This window comes from Manis pentadactyla, chromosome 5 (genome assembly GCF_030020395.1).
Source record: "Manis pentadactyla isolate mManPen7 chromosome 5, mManPen7.hap1, whole genome shotgun sequence".
In the NCBI taxonomy this organism is placed as follows: domain Eukaryota; kingdom Metazoa; phylum Chordata; class Mammalia; order Pholidota; family Manidae; genus Manis; species Manis pentadactyla.
In genome coordinates this window covers 17,514,251-17,534,495 of record NC_080023.1, presented here as the reverse complement: position 1 = coordinate 17,534,495, position 20,245 = coordinate 17,514,251, and the positions used below count along the sequence as shown (strand labels likewise).

Sequence of the window (20,245 nt, the reverse complement as noted above, 5' to 3'; positions counted from 1 at the left end):
TGAGTTACCTGGCATCTGACTCTCAGCACTAAATCTGTTCTACCTTCCACTGATGGTGTCTTAATTCAGACTATGTTAATATCACATAATAGTATCTGTTTTTGATAAACTACTAAGAATTTTAGAAATTGCTGCTATTTTGAGTTCAGCTGTAATAATAGCCAAAAAGGACTCATTCTTCAGAGTTTTCTTCGCCATTATTGATAAATCATTTTTTCTCTACACATCCCTATGCATTTCTCTCATCCCAGACATCTAGGGCTTTAGGCCAACTTTTAATTTTAATTTTAAAATTCCAAGTCCTTTTAATTTTCCAGACCAGTCGTATCTGTCTTTATGCTCCTGCCTTCATTTCTGCCCTTTTTCCTGCCCTCAATCCTGGCCATGCTCGGTGAAGTTCGTGCTGCTGTCCCTCTGAGACTCTATTCACACGGGACCTTCATATCATTCTCGTCCTTAGAATTCATTGTTGCCTGTGAGTCCTGTAGTGCTTTGCTCATTCTCCAGAATAATTAGAAGCTGATATATTGTGGTGAGTTGGGTTATAGTGAGAGGCTGTGGGATATGGTAACTAAGATGTGGTCTCTGTGCAGGCAGACAGGTTGGACTCATGTTCTGCTCCCTCACTTGACACCTGTGCAAACTGGGGCAAATATCTTAACCTCTCTGAATGTCAATTCCTGATCTTTTACAATAAGTATCATGAAATGGTACTTAACTTAAAGGGTTGAGAGGATAAAATGAGGCAAATGTGTAGTCCCAGCACAGAGTAAGGACTTAATAAATATTAGCTCTTATTATTATTGTTTTATTGTTGTTGTCTCTCCCTTATTAGATTATGAATATTTGAGAGCATGGACCGTGACTCATTCACGGTATATCTCTAGACTCTGCGTAGTGCCAAACACAGAGTAACAAAATCCAGTAAATGTTGTTGAATAAAAATGAACAACCAGACTTAATTAGCAAAGAAAGTCAGTTAAAAGTTATTCTAAAGGCAAACATAATCCCTGCCAATCTTTAGCAGTGAGATAATCAAAAGGTGGTGTGCAGTTAACAACTAATTATACACAAGAAAACAATTAGTATACATCATACATATCAATTTAAAATTGAGTGAGTAGATAGTCAAGAACACATGAGTAAAGTAGTATTTTGTTTTAAACCAGGTGGCTCTTTGACTTATTCTTATATTAGTTAGAATTCTATAGAATTCAACAAAATTAGGATTTCAGAAAATTTTAATTTATAAATTAGATAATGTCAGAATCCCATATTGTTTCATAAGGAAAGATGATATAATCTGGTAGAAGTATTTGAGGTTAACATCTCTTATGATAACTTATTTTCTTCTTAGTTTAATGTCATTGTAAATGGGGAAATATACAGGAGTTTTGCAATACCCTAAGACGTCTATGATATTAATTTCATTTGTACTTTATCAAGTTTTAGTATTGAAATTAATACCAAAAGTAAATTGTAGATATAAAACATGATGAGATCCTAGATTATTGTTGGTAGGTTATTCACTTTAAGGCATTTCCTTTCTCTCCAGCCTCCAGGTAACTACCTGCCAGATTGCAGCAATAATAATAATAAAATTCCACTCATGGTTCTGTAGCCTTTTGTTTTTATCATGGTCATGATCCCATTTGGTCTTCACAGTCATTTGTTAGAAAGATCATTGGCGGCATGTGACAGATGAGACTCAGAGAGGGCAAACAGAACTGTGCAGTGTTAAGTGTAAACCAAATCCTGGTTTCTTGTCTCAGATCCAGTGTTCCTCTCCCCAAGGGTGGCATATGATCTTCCATAAAAATACTAGATTCCAAAGCATGCATTTCCAAGGGCTAAGAGAGATTTTTCTAATTAGCTATGATTGTTGTGTTTATATTTGTTTTCATAGCTGTAATCTATACATTTAAAAATAAATACATGGTTAAATGTAAATATAAACTTGGTGTTCCTTGCCTTCCAGTTAAGTGGTAAAGGTAAAATCTTGGTAAGTGTAACAAATTGCTTCTCAGTGATTTTTTTTCATTAGATTTATAATCTTTCCATAATAAATGATCGACATTTCTTTTAAAGAAATACACAAGTATTACAGTCTTTCTATAAAAATCTAAACATTATTGATAGATCTGAAGTTTGCTTTTCCAGTACCCCAGACCATCTGTCTCCTTCCCAGGGAACCTATAGTTACTGTTTAGTAGTATTCCTTATTGGACTTGAAAAGATATTTTAGAAGCCATAGTATGTACAGCCTTGAATATGTACCTCTCACAATGATCTGTTCATACACCTGAGTTTTTATTTGTTATTTTTTGGATGGTTTTACATGTTTAAACTTATGTAGAAAACATTTTTGACTTTTAGAAATTATAGACATCATTTCCTTTTTTAGCCCTCCTTTAGAAAGCGTTAGGGTGACTTCTTTTTTAAAAATCAATTTGATTTATCATAAGCAATGCTTTCCCAGAGAGCTGTGCTTTTTTTTTGAGTATTTTGTGTTCACAACAAAATTATTTTATTGAATTTTATAGTCAAGTAATAAATGTCTAGTATATAATACTTTATCAGAATTTTGTCTTTTAATTAATCTGTTGATATTTTTCCTTTTTCTGCATGCCCCATTACATACTTAAGATAAACTTATATAAAATAGAAATTTACTATATTAGCAAATGAATTTATAGCAAACTTTGTTTCTCCATAAGGTTATATTTGTAAGTGAGAATAACGAATCTTTTGTGAATTTTTCTTTGACAAAACATTTCTACTAAATATTTTCTTGGCGTCTTCAATTTAAAGTAATATTCTAAGTGTCAGTATTCAAGCTTCCCAGATACTTTGTTCAACAGATACTTGTGTGTAGCTCTAGTGTTCCAACATTGTTCTAAGTGTAGCAGTTAAAAACTAATTTTAAAGTAAAATAAACACAACTTCCTTTTAAAATAAACATGCCACACAAACTTTCAAAATTTTATAAACAGTGGCCTACTTTCATCAAATATGAGCACTAGGAACTGTTATTAACATGGGGGGTAGTCCAGACAGAAAGATAATGAGATTTTCTGCCCCCAGAAATCCATCTGCTCTCATTAGAGGAGCAGGCAGTTAAGTTTGGTGATACTGCAGATAGTAGTTAGCGTAGACAAGGGTGCACAATGCTGCATGAGTCCAGAAGAGGGAGCAACTAATGTAAAAACAATATACAGGAGAGTCATGTAGTCAGTCATCCAAAAAAAGCCCTATTTTGAGGACCATGTAAAGTCTTTCTCCTGGCTCTCAGGCACTCTCATTCTCATCCATTCTTGACCATGCCAACAGAATGATCTTGGTAAAAATAAAATCTGACCAGTTTAAGAGTTTGGCAGATAAATAGTAGAGCATTTCGGCTAGAGATACTGGTACGTGCAGCATGCACAAGGGAACAAAACATAGATCTTAAAAGTTGATAAAATTAGTGTGACCAGGTTATATGTTGCAGTATAGGGAATATTAAAAGATAAATTTGAGATGTGGATTTTAGCCAAATTGCATGGCATACCCAGAGGTTTTGGACAGTATTCCCTAAACATTGGAGAAACAAGGTGCTATTTAAACTGAAATAACAAGATCAGATTTGTTTCTTAAGAGAAAATGCTGTTGGCAGCATGAACATTGTATTGGAAAGAGAGAGATCAGTGCCAAAAGAAAGACTTTTTGTTAAGTTCTTAAAATAGGGAATTTTTTCACATAGTTAATCATTTAGCTCCTTGGTGTATAGATTTATCTTTTATTGAATGCAGAGTAACTTACGATTCAAAAATTCTTAATAAAGAAGTCTTAAACATTCAGTGGTCAGCAAGCATTCTCTGTCACTTTGTTTTTCTCACAAAACCTAGTTTCTCAGTTTCAGGGAAACTTCTGCTAAAATAGGACTTTGCTGCATCTAAACTAATCTTTTACGAAGTTTTTACCATGTTTGTATCATTTCTTTCTTTGGTTTGACAGTTTGAGTCTGTCGTAAATCACCTTGAAGTTCCATAAGCCCAAATTAATTAAACACACATTTGTGATATGCTGCATTTGTGCTTATTTACCGTATTTGTCATTGTAAAGTTGATACAGTGATTACAAAGCTTCCTGATCTGTTTAATGCTGTCAACCTAGCAATAGATGTTATCGTGGGAAAATTCACTTTATAGTTTGAAATTTCTTGTTTACTACAGTCATTCTTTGAAATAGAGGCTTTATTTTATACTTCTGTTGCTCTGTGATTTCATGTGGTATTCAGACATTTCACTTAACTGAGATTGTTTTAACTACTAAATTTCTTGAATGCATTAAAAAATATATTTGGCATATAATTAGGAAACATTCGTAGTTATTTAAAATATTCCTTCTGGTTTCTGCATACTAACATGGCAACCTTTCTTGTTTTTGTCTTTAATATGCATTTAGAATACTATTGTGGAAGCTTCTATTCAGCTTCCTCCTTCCCTTTTCTCACCAAAGCAAAAAAGAGAAATCAGACCAACTGATGACTCTCTGTATAAGCTTCAACTCATCGCATTCCGCAACGGGAAGCTTTTCCCAGCCACCGGGAATTCAACAAGTTTGGCTGATGACGGCAAACGGCGTACAGTGGTTACCCCAGTGATTCTCACCAAAATAGGTGAGTCTGTGGCATATGTAATCCCGTAATCACTGGACAATGTAACTTTATAATTCACTGTTCCTAAAATTGCTTATTTCTGTTTCTTCTCTTTTTTAGTGAGTCACTAGCAAAAAACGATAGTGCAGAGTACCCATTAGGGTATAAGTTGGCATTTAATTGTTTATGAAGTTCGTTTCAGAAATATTTTTATTTCCCATTTTCTCCAGATGGTGTGAATGTAAATACCCACCACATCCCAGTTAATGTGACGCTGCGTCGAATTGCACATGGAGCAGATGCTGTGGCCGCCCAGTGGGATTTCGATTTGCTGAATGGACAGGGAGGCTGGAAGTCAGATGGGTGCCATATACTCTACTCAGATGAAAATATCACAACCATTCAGTGCTACACCCTTAGTAACTATGCAGTTTTAATGGTATAGCAGTTGTTAACTTTATGCATAAACACTAAGTATTCTAGTTTTTTTCCTATGCATAATTAAGCTCACATGTAATAAAAAAGATTTTTTTTAACTATTATCATAAGTTACTCCCTTTAATTAAGAAGTGATGTTTAGTATAATTCTGACTTTAAAGGGAAATTGAGTTACTACCAAGTGAAATATATGGGATTGAATTTGTTGTGGGAATTTTCAATAAACTTTATAAGTGAATCAGTTCAACTAGAATATGACTTTAAAATTGGAAATATCTTGGGTCTACACAGACCAACTGTCAGCCCAGAAAGAGTAGCTTATTTGCCCCAGCATAGACAGTGAAGAGTGATTTTCCTTCTCTGCCATCTAGTGTCTTTTCCCACTAAATGTAATGAGTTTTAGACTCCTTTTGAATTTAGGATAATGGTGATAATTTCAGTTTAGTCACTGCAAGTGACAGTATTGACAAAAATAATGTCTTATGAATGCTACTTGAGCTGATGTTTTCTGTTCATTTATTTACTGTTTTCCAAACCTATTAGTCTTTGGTAAAAGTGGTTATTAATATATAGGAACAGGATTTTTTATTAATAAGTTACTTGAGTTGATAATTATTAAATTAACCATACTAGTTTTTATTTTACATTACTGTTATAGGATACTAACATCTTGGACTACGAATACATGCATTTAGAGTGTCGTGGAAGGAATTCCTGATGAATCTGAAAGACATGTCCCAGAAATGTCATGAGGCTAGACTAGGAGTGAGGATGCCTGTGTTCTATTTCTGTCTCTAGCTCTGAATCTGTTATCTAGGTGTTATTTTATAAAAGCACTAACAATCTTGAAATGTGATGTATTTTACTTTCTGTGAATTACTCTTTTCTTAAAAAGCAAAAGGGCACTTGCCAGTAGAAATGGTCTCGAATCAAGTTTGAATTAGAATAGATTTTCCTCAACTCTTTCTTTGGTTTTCTCTTTGCTCCTCAACTTGGTATAACTTAGCCAGCATGCCAGGCAGACAGGCAGAGGAGCAGGTGGATCAGGCAGCAGGGCGGAAGGAGTGTCTTATCAGTATACCCGGCACTTGTTTGCTCTTCAGCCCGACTGATGGTGGGTGGAGTCTACACTAGTGTGATTCAGATGTACTCGTATACATCATTTATCCTTCTGGGTTTAGTGTTGATAGTTTAGGATTCTCCTCACAAATAGAATATGTTTGATTTTTGCAAGTCTGAGCCTGGGTTTCTATAAGTTCATATTTTATTATTTTGTAGCAACCTTTCGAATTAAATCATGGAGCATTAATTAAAGGATGAAGCATTTTCTCTTTCAAAGTGTTTTCTCATGCCGGTTTTGTTTATAAAATAACCTGAAACTGTGAAGTATTAAAGGAGAAATAATAGAGATACAGCACTGCCTGAAATGTATATAATGGTTAACTGGAAGCAGTTGGGCATGATAAATGATCCAAAACACACACAAAAATACATTTTCTAAGCTTCACTGTTAATGACATGATGTTGCACATGTGAACCGTATTTAATGTAATACCAGTTTAAAGCATCTATTTTTGAACTTCCTAGCTGTTACTTCTAAACTATTTAAATTAGTATAATCCTTTTCTAGGAGGAATAAGCTATTCTTTTATCTTTTATATTTGTAGCCTTTTTAAAAACAATACTACAATTCTTTAAAGCTAAAATACAGTAGTATGATTTTTTCTTCTCAAAGAGTAGCCTCTTTTGCTTTTCTTAAATGTAACTATGCCACCTAGAGGCAGCAAAGTGAAATGTATGTGAAATTGTTGACAAAACTATAATAAAGCTAATATTATGGCATTTTTAGAGTTGCTTATTAAACATAAATACAAAGTTAATGAAATGTACCTACTTTTAAATAAAGTTTCGTACAATATAGAAGAAATACCTTTTAAAAATGGAAGTCAACATCTCCCTCACCTGATACTATTTTGAATAATAGATAAAATACTATTTTTCTTGCACTAGCTTAATAACATGGTTTTATATAGAAAGTCTAAATGTCTGTTTTGGCAGATAACCCATAAAACATTTTCCTAATCTAGTTTTTTAAGAATTTTTTTTTTATTAATAAAGGAGATAGAAAGAATATGTTTGTTTGCAAATCTCAAATAGACATCATAGTTTGCTTATCCTAAGGTCTCACTGGAAGCCAGAGAAGCAGAAATTGGGTTTATTTGGAATTGTATGGTCAAAAATAGCCAATTGGGGCAGGAAGATTCCTAGGAGCTGCAGTCAGTAGGAAACAAACAAACAAAAAAACTGAATAGCAAGTAGACAATGAGTAGGGCCAAACTATGTAGCCCATAATATTGGTAATAGTAATAAAAATAAAATAACTTCTAAACTTTGATTCTCCTTTTTTGTTATTGTATTCACTTAGAAATATTTGAAACTAGGAAGTACTCATTTGTTTTTATGTCTCTCTAGTGTGGCTTTTAAATTTTTATATAAAGCTTGCTGAATGAAGGCAAACTTCAGTTTCATTAACTCTAATTGGATGTGAATGCTAGCGTTGATTTTGTTTACATAGTTCTTAAATGGGTGCTACATTCATGTGGATCAACAGTTTAAATATTTCTACACTTCAATGTGTAGTGAGAACTTGACTCCCACCCCTTTCCCATCATGGCCAACCTCCACAAAATAGGTAACCAGTAAGGTTAGTTTCTTGCCTGTTGTTGGAGAGATTGTCGTGTATGTTGAAATCAAATGGATGCTTAGTCCTGTGTTTCTTCCATTTTTACACAAAGGTTGCATGCTACAAACATTGTTCTAAACCATACTTGTCTCTGTGAAACAATATATCTTATGGTGATGATGCACAATATACAATAATGAAGATACTTTCAGATGATAATATCTTAGGATGATAGAATGATGGTGATGATGGTCGTGGTGATGGCAGTGATTAATTTTCATTAAGCACTTACATAGTAGGCACTCTTCTGAAGCCCTCCCGTAGCACACCTAACTTGTTAGGTCATCATCACAACCTCATGAGGTATATAGTACAGTTATCATTACCCCCATTTACAGATGGAGAAACTGAGGGATAGAGGTACCATGTCCAACTTTACAAAGTTAGTGTTGGAATTGGGATTTGAATTTAGATTTCAGGAATCTGTGTTCTTAATCAGTCTGCTAAATCTCCTTTCTGAAATCTCATATCAAGTAAAAGAGCTTCCTCATTCTTTTTCACCTTTGAATATTATGTCCCTAGTGATTTCTTAAAGATGTTCCTCTGTTTTATTTGTTTCCAGTAATCTGCTTGCATGGTATTATTTTGCACATTTCATAGAAAATCTTCAGGATGAATTCTCTGAAGTGGAATTGGTGATCAGAGGGGTACCAACAGAGGGGGACCAGTTTCATTAAATTGAAATATTAGGCAGAGTGCACGGAACTTAAGTGTGTGGGTTGATATTTTATGTGTGGGATGCACACATTTAGCTACCATCAAAATCAAGATTTTTTACTTGAGTGCTTGTCTATGTCCATTTCTTTCTAGTTAATTTCCACCACCATCTCAAAGACCCCACCCTTTTTATGTCTCTCACCATAGATAAGTTTTGTCTGTTCTTAAACTTGGTATAATTGGAATTGTACAGTATGCACTCTTTTGTGTCTGATTTCTTGCCCATCATTCCAATTGTGAGGTTTCTCTTTGTTTTTGTGTATGGCGGCAGTTTATTCTTATTCATTACTACTTCGAAGTCCACTGTGTGGAAATACCAAAATTTGTGCATTCTCCTGTTGATGGGCATTTGGATTGTTGCTGAGTTCTGGCTATCAAGAAGCAGCTTCTGTGAATATTCATTCCTGTACATGCTTTTTAATGGACACATGCACCCAGGAATGAAATTGCTGGATTGCAGGTTATCCATATATTTAGCTTTAGTAGATAATGCCCTACAGTTGACCAAAGTGGTTTTATTGGTTTACAGTTTATTGATATAATGAGAATTTTGGTTGCTCCACATCCTTGCCAGTGCTTGATATTGTGTAAGGCTTTAATTTTAGTCTTTAGCTGTGGTATTCTGATACATGATTGTGATTGTAATTTCCTGTTCTCTGGTGACCAGTAATGCTCAGCATCTCTTCATTGTCTTATTGTCAGTTTGGGCATCCACTTTTGTTGCTTAAGTCTTGACTTGTTGTTTTTTGTTACCTTTTATTTTTATTTTTATTTTTTTTTCTTTCAGTTTTATTGCAGTATAACTGACATACAGCAGTGGATAAACTGGAGTTTAATGTGTACGGCATAATGACTTGATTTACACATATTGTGAAATGATTACCACAGTAAGTTTAGTTAACATCTATCATCTCATATAGATACAAAAAATATATATTTTTTTCCCTTGTGATAGGAACTTTTAGGATTTACTCCTAGTAACTTCCAAATATACCAGAGAGTGATTTTAGCTATAGTTGTGCACTACATCCCCAGTACTTACTTATCTTACAGCTGGAAGTTTGTACCTTTTGAGCACTGTCCTCCAGTTTCCCACCCTCGCCCTGCTGTGTCTAGTAACCACAAAAATGATTTCTTTTTCTATGAATTTGATTTTTGTTCTTATGTTTTTAAGACTGCACACATGAGCCTTGCTTGTTTTTAATTTGGTTATTTGTTGTTTTCTTGTTGACATAGAGGAATTCTTGTTATCAATTGTGAATAGAAGGTCTGTGTTGGATTTATGTGTTGTAAATAGATTTTCCCAGTCCATGCCTGTCTAAATCCATCTGGACTATTGTAATGGAATACCACAAATGGGGTGGCTTATAAACAACAGAAATTTCTTGCTCACCATTCTGAAGGCCAGAAGTCCAAGATCAAGGTGCTGGCAGGTGTGGGTATCCTGTGAGGAGCCTCTTCCTGATTCATGGGCAAGAGAGCTTTTCTGGGGTTTCTTTTATAAGGGCACTGATCCTATTAGTGTGAGGGCTCCACCCTCATGACTTAATCACCTTCCAAAAGCCCCTCCTCCTAATATCATCACATTGGGGATTAGATTCAACATAAGAATTTGGCGGGGACATAACCTCTTCAGTCTATAGAAATGTCTTTTTATCGCTTGATGTTATCCTTTTATGAATAGAGTTTCTTGATTTTTCTGAAGTTTTTTTTTATAGCTAGTGCTTTTCATGTCCTATTTAAGAGATCTTTCCCTGCCTCAAGATCATGAAGATGTTCTCCTCTGTTTTGTTTAAGAAGCTTCAGTGTATTTTAACTTTCACATGTAGGTCTGCGGTTCAACTGGAATTGACTTGTGTATGGTGTGAGGTAGGGGGGCAAAATCTTAAAATTATTCTTCTTTGTTTTTTAGGGGTAAGATAAAAAGCAACATAAGTCATGGTCTGCTCGTTTGTCTTCTTTATATTTCTGATTTCATATCTATTAAAAAATTTTTTTTCAGTAAGCTCTTTATGATTTTATATATTCTGATAAACAGGATATCTTGAGATGTTTCTTTAGACTGTCTTCCATTGTTCAGATTCTGGTGACTAGATAATTGTGGATTTATCATTATTCTTATTATTGATAGGATGATAATGAATTATTTAAAATGGTCAGTGATTTTTATATTTAGTAATTCTAGAAGTAACTTGTAAATATATGAATTTGTCCATCAAGTAAACAAAGATTTAAAAAAACTCTTCTTCTATTTGTTTAGGTCCTTAGTAATCATCATCCTTATAATTTTTTTTTTTTTTATATATAATTATTTTTTATTGAAGGGTAGTTGATGCACAGTATTACATTACATTAGTTTCAAGTGTACAACACAGTGATAAAACATTTATATACATAATTCTAGGTTCCAGCTATCACCCTACCAAGCTGTTACAATATCTTGACTATATTCCTTATGCTATACATTACATCCCGGTTACTTATTTATTTTACCATTGGAAGTCTGTCCTTTTTTTTTTTTTTTTTTTTTTTTTTTTTTGTGAGGGTATCTCTCATATTTATTGATCAAATGGTTGTTAACGACAATAAAATTCTGTATGGGGGGGGTCAATGCTCAATGCACAATCATTAATCCACCCCAAGCCTAATTTTTGTCAGTCTCCAATCTTCTGAGGCATAACAAACAAGTTCTTACATGGAGAACAAATTCTTACATAATGAATAAGTTACATAGTGAACAGTACAAGGGCAGTCATCACAGAAACTTTTGGTTTTGCTCATGCATTATGAACTATAAACAGTTCAAATATGAATACTCATCCTTGTAATTTTTAACACACTTTCAGGTGTTCTGATATTCTCTGCATTGATGCAGTTAGCTTCTGCTCAAACTACTTTTTCCTTCCTAGCCCAGTTAACTAACTAAACTTTGTACTATGTACAAGAGAGACTAAGGTCACCCTTTAGTAATGGGCTTCGGCATGTCGGTGATGGAGGCAGAGACTCGGCCGGCCTGTCTTATTTGTTACTATATTGCAGATGTGAATGGCGGTTCTGCTTTTTCCTCTCATGGGCGTCTCCTGGTGGTTATTTTTGCACAGTGTATTTAGTGATGTGTTTTTGATATAGTATCACAAAGACCAAATATTTTTACTAGTATGATTAGAAGTAATTTTGATTTGGATTTCTACTTTACCTCTCTTGCTTTAGCTCTTTAACTTCTTTATTATCCTTATCTTCTCAATTGTCTTAAATAGTCTTATAATCTCTTGTATTTTGTGCCATTGAGATAGGTGTTTCTTATCCTTAGAATGTTTCCTTTATGCCAGGGGTCTGTAAACCCCAGTGAGCCTTTGACCCACGGGCCCAAGTCAGTCAGCTGCCATTTGTTTGTTTGAAATGCTGTAAAGCCAAGTGGCTTTTAAATTTTTTGATTTTATATTTTAAGTGGTTAATAAGTACTTGAGTAATAGCTTTGATTTGCCTTTTGGCCCCCAAGGCCTAAAATGATAACTTTCTGGCCCTCTCCTTAGGCCGCTTTCTCAGCTTGGCGTCTCTCTGATTTGGGCAGGCCAGTTTGTTGTGACAACCAAAAGCGGCCCCTGGAGGCAGTGACCTGACTGACCAGTGCCAGGGTGCTTGGGCCTGTCTCATCAAGACTTATAATTATGAGTCATTGCCCTCTGGCTCAGTATCTGGCTTCTTTCTCATTCTACATCATATTCATTTGGCTTTTGAAAAATACCGATTTCTTTTAAGTGTAAATATGGTACGTAGTCTGTTTGGAGAACTGAATTGGTACTTTGTCTGACGTCTTAGTAGACAATAGCGAGCTCCCTGAGGTTTGTCCTCTTCTACCAAGGACTGTGGAAGGCACATTCACATGCCTCCCTTCTGTCCCTTACCCAAACCCTGCCAGGTGATTGGTAGCATCTCCACATTATAGCAAGGTAACTGCCCCCAAATCATACAGCCAGCAACTAAGTGGCAACGTGTTACTGAACATTTCCTAAGCAAATAATGTAAAGCAGGCAGAGTGTGAAAGGAGTCTAGTGTCCAAATCCTAGATATTGAAAGTTTATCATCAATTATCAATTCTGCATCAGAATAGTAGCTTTTTATAAAGATTAGGGGGAAATGTATCTATTCTTACTAGTGTCTACTTGTTCTCACTGCACTAGTGTTCTTTGAATTTTCCCACTTGTACTCTGGACTTTTGCAGAATGCAAATACATTGAGGCTGTGTACCATACACAGATCTTGTGGGCATCCCAGAGGGCAGATTGTTCAGAATTCGTGGTGATAGGTTTCTCTCGTGTTCATTTTGGGTACATAGTTTACAGACTGTCAGCCCTTGAGAGCTGGGGCTACATTTTGTGTTCCCCTGAATTGCCTGGCCATGGTGGGTACGCAGTTAACATTTGTCAGTAAGGAAATGAATTACAGGATTGAGATTCATCACAGTGTAGTGGGGCACTCAGGCTGGAATGCAGTTTCCCCCATTGTGTCTCCAGTTCCCCGTTAACTGTGGTATTTGTCAGGCTCCGTGGGCCTCTGTCATCACTCGTTATGGTGAGGGGCTTGTTCATGTGTTCTGACCTGATCTTTTTAGACCTGTAATTGTATATTGTTAGCTTCAGATTCTTTTGCGGGAAAATTTGCCTCTTCCTTCCGTACTCTGACAAGGCCGTCTTCCATTCCTGTCTGTCTATCTGTCTGTCTGTCACCAGTTCTGTTCCTTTTTTCATCTAGCTTGTCCAGTTTCAGATGTTGCTCAAGAACTTCCTGACTAGAGATTCATCTCCTTCCCACATCAGCTGGCATTCTGTAGCTTTCAGAGTCTGTTTAGAAAAATAGTTTAGTGACAGGGTCTGGTAAACCTACAGCTTTGATTCCTGTAACCCCAGTTTTTTTGGCTGGTGGCTGTGGCCAGGGTGGAGGCATCTTCCCAGCCTGCTGTGGTCCGTTATGAGGAAGGAAGCCTTCAGACGGCCATTGTTTTCATTTTGGCAAAGCGCTATCTGCGTTGTGTTTGGGAGCACATGCTTGGTGGCCACACTCCTTGGATCTAATCCTCCTGGCACTAGATCTCCTTGTGCCTCAGTATTTCAAGCTATAAAATGAGGCCAATAATATACCCAGCTCATAGGTTACTTTGTGTGTAAAGTGCTTGCACAGTATCTCAGTTAGGGTAAATGCTGTGTGATTTGCTGTTACTGTTTACTGATTTTTGAGTTCTTCGTTCCCACAATCATGCTATCTTTGCTTTCATCACAGGTGGTTGTGATCTGATGTGCATCTGTCTCCCCTGTGACTTTCAGCTCCTCAAGGACAGGAACCACATCTTGTTATTTGTTATGTCTCCAGGACGGTGCAGCATGTGGTCTATTTATATTTGTTGAAACTTGGAGTTGAACTTGATTGCAGGCAGTTAGAGATCTATTTAGGCTATGTTGACTCGGAGAGATTGCTGTCTTGTGCCTAATTAGCTAATGAATATACAGAATGATAAGCAGTACTTAAAGGGCATTAATAAGGATGAAGTCTGTGGTTGCCCCTTGGAATCACCCACGTGACCTCACAGTAAAGTCAGTATTCAAAAAGCAGATGTAGAACAAGAACATATATATGTGTGTGTGTGTGTATATATACCATAAATACAGTTGACCCTTTTTAAAAATTAAAAAAATTTTATTGAAGGTGTACAATGTAGTGATTTGGCATTCATATGTATTACGGTTGACCCTTGAACAACACAGGGCTTGGGTGTGGTCACCCCCACATGGTCAAAAATCTGTGTTTAACTTTTGACTCCTGAAAAACATATCTGGTAATAGCCTGTTGACCGGAAGCCTTTCTAATCATGTAAATAGTCAGTTAACACATATTTTGTATGTTGTATATGTATTATATATAATATATATTTATAGTAAGGTAAGTAGAGGAAATAGCACGTTTTTTCAACTTGTCCAGATCTACAAAAAAATTGCCAATTTATTTATTGAAAGAAATCTGCATGTAAGTGGACCTGCCCAGCTCAAACCTGTGTCAAGGGTCAACCATATATATACCGTGAATAATTAACACAGTGGAAGTTAGGAGGACAAAGTAAGGCATGAGAAAAATAGCACCAGAAACATTCGTCTTTGAATAAAATAAGGAAATATAATGGCCAGAGTTTTATCAGTGTATTTTAGTCATTTGAGAACATTTCAGTGGTTTGAGATCCTGAAAATTGCTGCTATAATCATGCTTTCTTTTCCCCTCAGGATTTGACAGGATCTGAACTGTATACCCAGGCAGCCAATCTCCTGCACCCCATGGTTTATACTACTGCTGTCATTCTCCTCATATGCCTCTTAGCAGTCATTGTCAGTTACATATATCATCACAGGTAAGAAATAAAACATAATGGGTATAGGACTTGGATTTGGAAGGGTTTATTTCACATTTAATTAGGATAGAACTGAGTTTAATACCATGCTATCCTTCCAAAATAAGAACAGTTACTTGAGAAAACATACAAGCCACCTTTGTTTCATGCAATTAGAGACATAAATAATTAGAACATGAGGTGATGAGTTCATCTTTTATAGCGTCCAGTCAGTGTTCTGGGTGTGTATCCAGGAAAGAATATGGCAGGTATGTGCTGGAGACTAGGTGCAACCCAGGAGTAACAGGGGTGAGGTAGGCAAGTTGGAGGCTTTTTACCTTGAGAGATGTCTTCCAGAGCCAGACTGTGGTATTCTATTTTATGACCTTCTGCCTTTTATAATATTCTTCATTTCATAGATGGTATTTTAAAGGAAGTTTGTCACATTTAAGCGTGGGATATGGTTTTTGTTAATTGGAGGCAAAGCTACAGAAACTTCTGTGGTAGCAAATAATGAACTGAAAAGATTTGCTAAACATAGATGCACTTTACAAGAGGTTTTACTAGAATATATTTTCCTGTTTAAGCCGGACATATATGACATTTCTTGACATTTAGTTAAGAAACAAAAGGAGATTTTAATATAAAAAAGACTTCAACATTTCATTATGACAGGCCAGGAAGAAATACACTGGACATTTAAACCATGTTATCCTAGTAGGTCAGGAAAAATAGAGATAGGCCCCTTGCAGAAATCTCTAGGAAGCAAACATGGAATCCCACCATCGTAAGACATTATACCTAACAAAAGTCCACGTGTTTCTTATTAGGGAGGCTAATTTGCTTAGCCTTGCATGGATGCCAGTTCCATACACGACTTGTCTTCTTTAGTTCATGAAGGTAAATGTTAAAAAACTGTATTTAGTTAAATGATTTCTCAAATCCTGTGTGTGTATCTGATAGTGTATATTTTATGTTTAAATATTTAAAAAACATTTACATTTGGCTTCTTATGCAGTTGGAATTGTTAGCAGATGAATATCATAGTGTCCTGCTTCAAATGGGTGAGCCTGAATAATAATATTTTCCCTTCTCTTCTAATAGTCTGATTAGAATCAGTCTGAAGGGCTGGCACATGCTCGTGAACTTGTGCTTTCATATTTTCCTGACCTGTGTGGTCTTTGTGGGAGGAATAACCCAAACCAGAAATGCCAGCATCTGCCAAGCGGTAAGTCAGAGTGAATAACTGAAATGGAAAATAATATATTATTATTAGAAAATAATTTCATGTGTTTAACTGTAAGAGGAAACATGTTTCCTCAAAGTTTTTTTCTTTAAATGGAGTATCTGTCACCTGAACAGTTTACCAGGATGCTTCAGTTTTGAATTATTATTTCACAACTGAACAGATGCCATAGGGAGCTTGTCCTTTATCTTTGGGAATCCAGCGCTACTTGTTATGTCTGATAAAATGCCAAGCCCTTAATTAAAAAAATCTGTAAAGTCCTGATTGTGGCTTAAAGACAAGTGACATTTTCTGACAGTAGGATTTGAAAAGTTATTTCATCTATTGATAAAAACAATAGAAAGTAGAAAAAGACTTAACTGTAAGATATAAAAACTAGAAACCTCTTAGGCATGATCAATACAGAGAATTTAAAAATGGTCAACTCCTAATTTCAAATAAATTAGTGTAAATGTAGCCTTAGTGAACAGGGTTTTTGCAGTGCAAGTATAAAAAAAGAAACTTCAATAGGAAATGTGTAAACACTTATTTCTGTGTTTGTATGTTGTTTTACACATGCATGATAACAAGCAACATTATATAGCAATTAAGAGCTTGGACTGCCTGGATTTGGATCTTAATTCTACTGTTCACTGTGTTTTCTGGGCAATATAACTTTGTTTTTTGATTGCAAAAAAACATCAAACAAAAGATTTACCTTCAAATTTACAAGTGTAGAATACAATATTGACTGTTCAATAGAATGTTGTACAACATATTTCTAGAATTGTTTCATCTTGTATGACTGAAGCTCTATGTCCACTGAACAACAGCTTCCCATTACCCTCCCCACCCAGTTTCTGGCAACCAGATACCTACTTTCTGTTTCTGTGAGCTTGACTACTTAGATACTTTAATAAGTGGAATCATACAAGTATCTGTCTTTCTTTGACTGGCTTATTTTACTTAGCATAAGGTCTTTAAGATTCATGCATTTTATACCATGTGACTGGATTTCCTCCTTTTTAATGACTGAATAATACTCCATTGCATGTATAGACCACATTTCCTTTATTCAGTCATCTGTGGATGGATATTTAGGTTGTTTCCACCTCTTGGCTACTGTGAATAATGCTGTAGTGAGCAATGGTGATATAAATATCTCTTTGAGATTCTGATTTCAGTATTTAACTTCTTTGTGTCTCAGTTTTTTCATCTATAAATCAGGAATAATAACTGAGTTGTCAGATGATGTGATTATAGGAAACTAATTTACAGATAAATTGTTTGAAATAATAGGCAAGTTTAGCAAAGAGTGAATGGAAGTTTAATATATACAAGTTTGTTGCTTAATATGCAGAAATGCAACTAGGAGAAAACAGTTAATAACAAGATATCTTTTATATAGTATCTGGGAACATCAAGTACCTAGAAATAATAAAAAATCAAGATTTACAGGCAACATTTTAATATGTATTAAAGAAGACCTAAATAAATTGAAAGATATACTAGATCCAAGAATAGGAAGAGTTAATGTCAGAAAGGGGCAGGCATTTCCTCCTAAATTAATATGTACGTAAGAAGATAATTTTTTATGAAACTCATATAAAGTGGTTTTTTAATTTATAAGAAAGTAAAGGACCAAAGATAAAGATAGCCAGGACAGTTCTGCGAAAGAAGAGTTAAGCTAAGAGACTGTCCTTGAATCTTCAGAACTTATGAGGCTATTGTAATTAAAACTGTGGCTTTTGGTGTAGGGGGAGAGAAACAGACCAGTACGACTGAATAGAGAGCTCTGAGGCAGACCCATGTGCAACTTTGGTGTAAGACAGATGTGGCATGCCTTAATAGGTAGGTGAAGAGAGACCACTGTGTAGTAGAGGGAGCTGGGGAAAACCCATTTGGAAAAAGATTTAAATGAATCTATATATACCTCATGTCATATAAAAAAGCCAACTCTGGGTGGATTAAAAATTTACATGTCCAAACCAAAATGTTACAATTCATATTAGAAAACATCACAGTCTCTGGGATAGGGGTTTTCTTAATATGCCACTGACAGGTATTGACTGGAAAAGAAAAGAGATAATTTGACTAAATAAATTAAGGGTGCTTTTGTTTATTACAGTTCCTTAAAGTGAAAAGATAACTACAAATTGGAAGAAACTATTCTTAATACAAATCCCTAACAGAGCATTAGAATTTTAAAAAAAGGTTAAAAACTATAATCAGTGAGAATGCTGAACAACCCAGTAGAAAAGTGTTTGAGTGTGGACAGGCATTTCATAGAAAAGCAAATGCATGGGGCCAGTGCACCCTGAAGGGATGCTCAGCCTGATTGCGGCTGTGGAGATGCAAATTAAGTAGTTGGTTACTGTTTTATGCCTTTCTGTCAGCAAAAATCAAGCCTGACAATGGCAAGTACTGAAGAACATGTGGATCCACATGTTATAGGCACTGGATGAGTGGCTGACGCCGGGAGGCTCTACCTTCTAAAGTTAGACATACTTGGGGACACACATTCCCACTCCTGGGCTCAGAGACTAACTTGCCCACATGTAACGTGTGCATATGAATATACACATGTGTGTGAATATTCATTTCAACCCTGTACAGAATAGGAACAACCTGGAAGCAACCTAGATGCCCATCACTGAGAGACTGAATAAATTGTGATGATCTGCAAGAGTCAAAACTCATGAATTACAACAATGCTCTATGAATATATCTTAGGAATACAAGTGAAAAAATCAAGTTCCATAAATTGTATCCTCCCTGACACTTTTTTTTATTATAAAGCTAAAAGTGACTAAATGAAACAGTACACTTTTAATGAAAATGTGTATGTGTAAAATAAACTAAATAGGAAAGCAAGGGAGTGATATGTGTGGCATACAGAGTGATGGTTGCCGTGGGTGAAGGGGATCATATGGTTTGATACAGATTTTTGTCAAGGTCTTACCTCTGTCTTGCTGATAGATTATTGGACATTTATTATTAACACTGATTAAATAGCTAAATAAAGGCAAGCTGTGCCCAATCTTAGAATGTGTCATGAATCTGAGGCTGACGAATCAATTCAATATTGTATTTTTGAGATCCAATTCAAATGTGAGTGTGTAGTTGGTGAGGATTAAATGACTCAATACCTGGCTTACAGTAAGTGTTCAGTACATATTAGCTACTACAGTTACTGTTATTATTGATGAAATTACTTCTCAGCTGTGCAGAATATTTCTGTTTTAATCCATTACTATATATCAAGAAACAAACTTGTTTGGGGCCTATAAGAAGTGAATTAATAGTATCAGATCAATTTAATCACATGCAGAAGACTGCTTCTAAGTCTTTCCCCCTTTTTTCCATGGCTGACTTGCTTGTAGGTTTCAGTTTACCATGACTGTTTCACAGATGCTGTCCCTCCCCTCCCTTCATTATGCTATGGTGCATATTGAAATTCATGGTACCTATAGAACTTTGTGATAGACTGGTGTCTACCTATTTATTGTCTCTGGACTTGAAGCTCTGCATGGACAGAAATCATGTTGATTTGATTCACCTGTGTTTATCCTAGAGTCAGCATAAGACCCTGACCCATAGTGGGTGATACAGGTGCTTAGCAAATATTTATTGGGTGAATGAAGACCTGTTTGAAAATAGTAATCATTCAGTCCCAGAGCCATTTTGATTATAGACTCATAAGGAGACTATTGAGCACATAATAGTAGTAATAGTCTCAATTTTATTAAAAAATACTCACTGAAGCAAACACATAACTTTTATTTCACTGAGGAATGAACAGAGGCCATTGTGAAGATGACTGCTTTTCATTGTCCTAAATGGTATTTTATACCATTTCTAGAATGAAAAGGAGAGGCATTACACTGAGTTTTCAGGGCCTCTAGAACAAATGTCCATTAGTTAAAGACCTGTTTTTTTAAAAAAAGGAAAAGGCAAGTCTTCAGATGTTTTTACAGGTGTTTCTTCCTTTTTTTTTTCCCCAAGGTTCTGTCCTATGAGAGACATAATGTCATTCTTTTTATTTCTGACTCAGGCATGACTTGCTCCATTTTGCTGTTGTTAAAGAGTTAATTTATTTGCAGCCAGCTG

General features: G+C 35.5%; 1 protein-coding gene across 1 annotated transcript in view; it reads left to right on the top strand.

Annotated features, from left to right (window-relative positions):
- ADGRA3 (adhesion G protein-coupled receptor A3) overlaps positions 1-20,245 on the top strand; it is a 108,255-nt gene that overhangs the window by 79,500 nt on the left and 8,510 nt on the right. The window contains exons 13-16 of the mRNA XM_036921012.2: positions 4,447-4,660; positions 4,870-5,078; positions 14,807-14,931; positions 16,015-16,138. Coding sequence (XP_036776907.2) covers positions 4,447-4,660; positions 4,870-5,078; positions 14,807-14,931; positions 16,015-16,138 — 672 coding nt within the window. The remainder of the gene's footprint in view (positions 1-4,446; positions 4,661-4,869; positions 5,079-14,806; positions 14,932-16,014; positions 16,139-20,245) is intronic.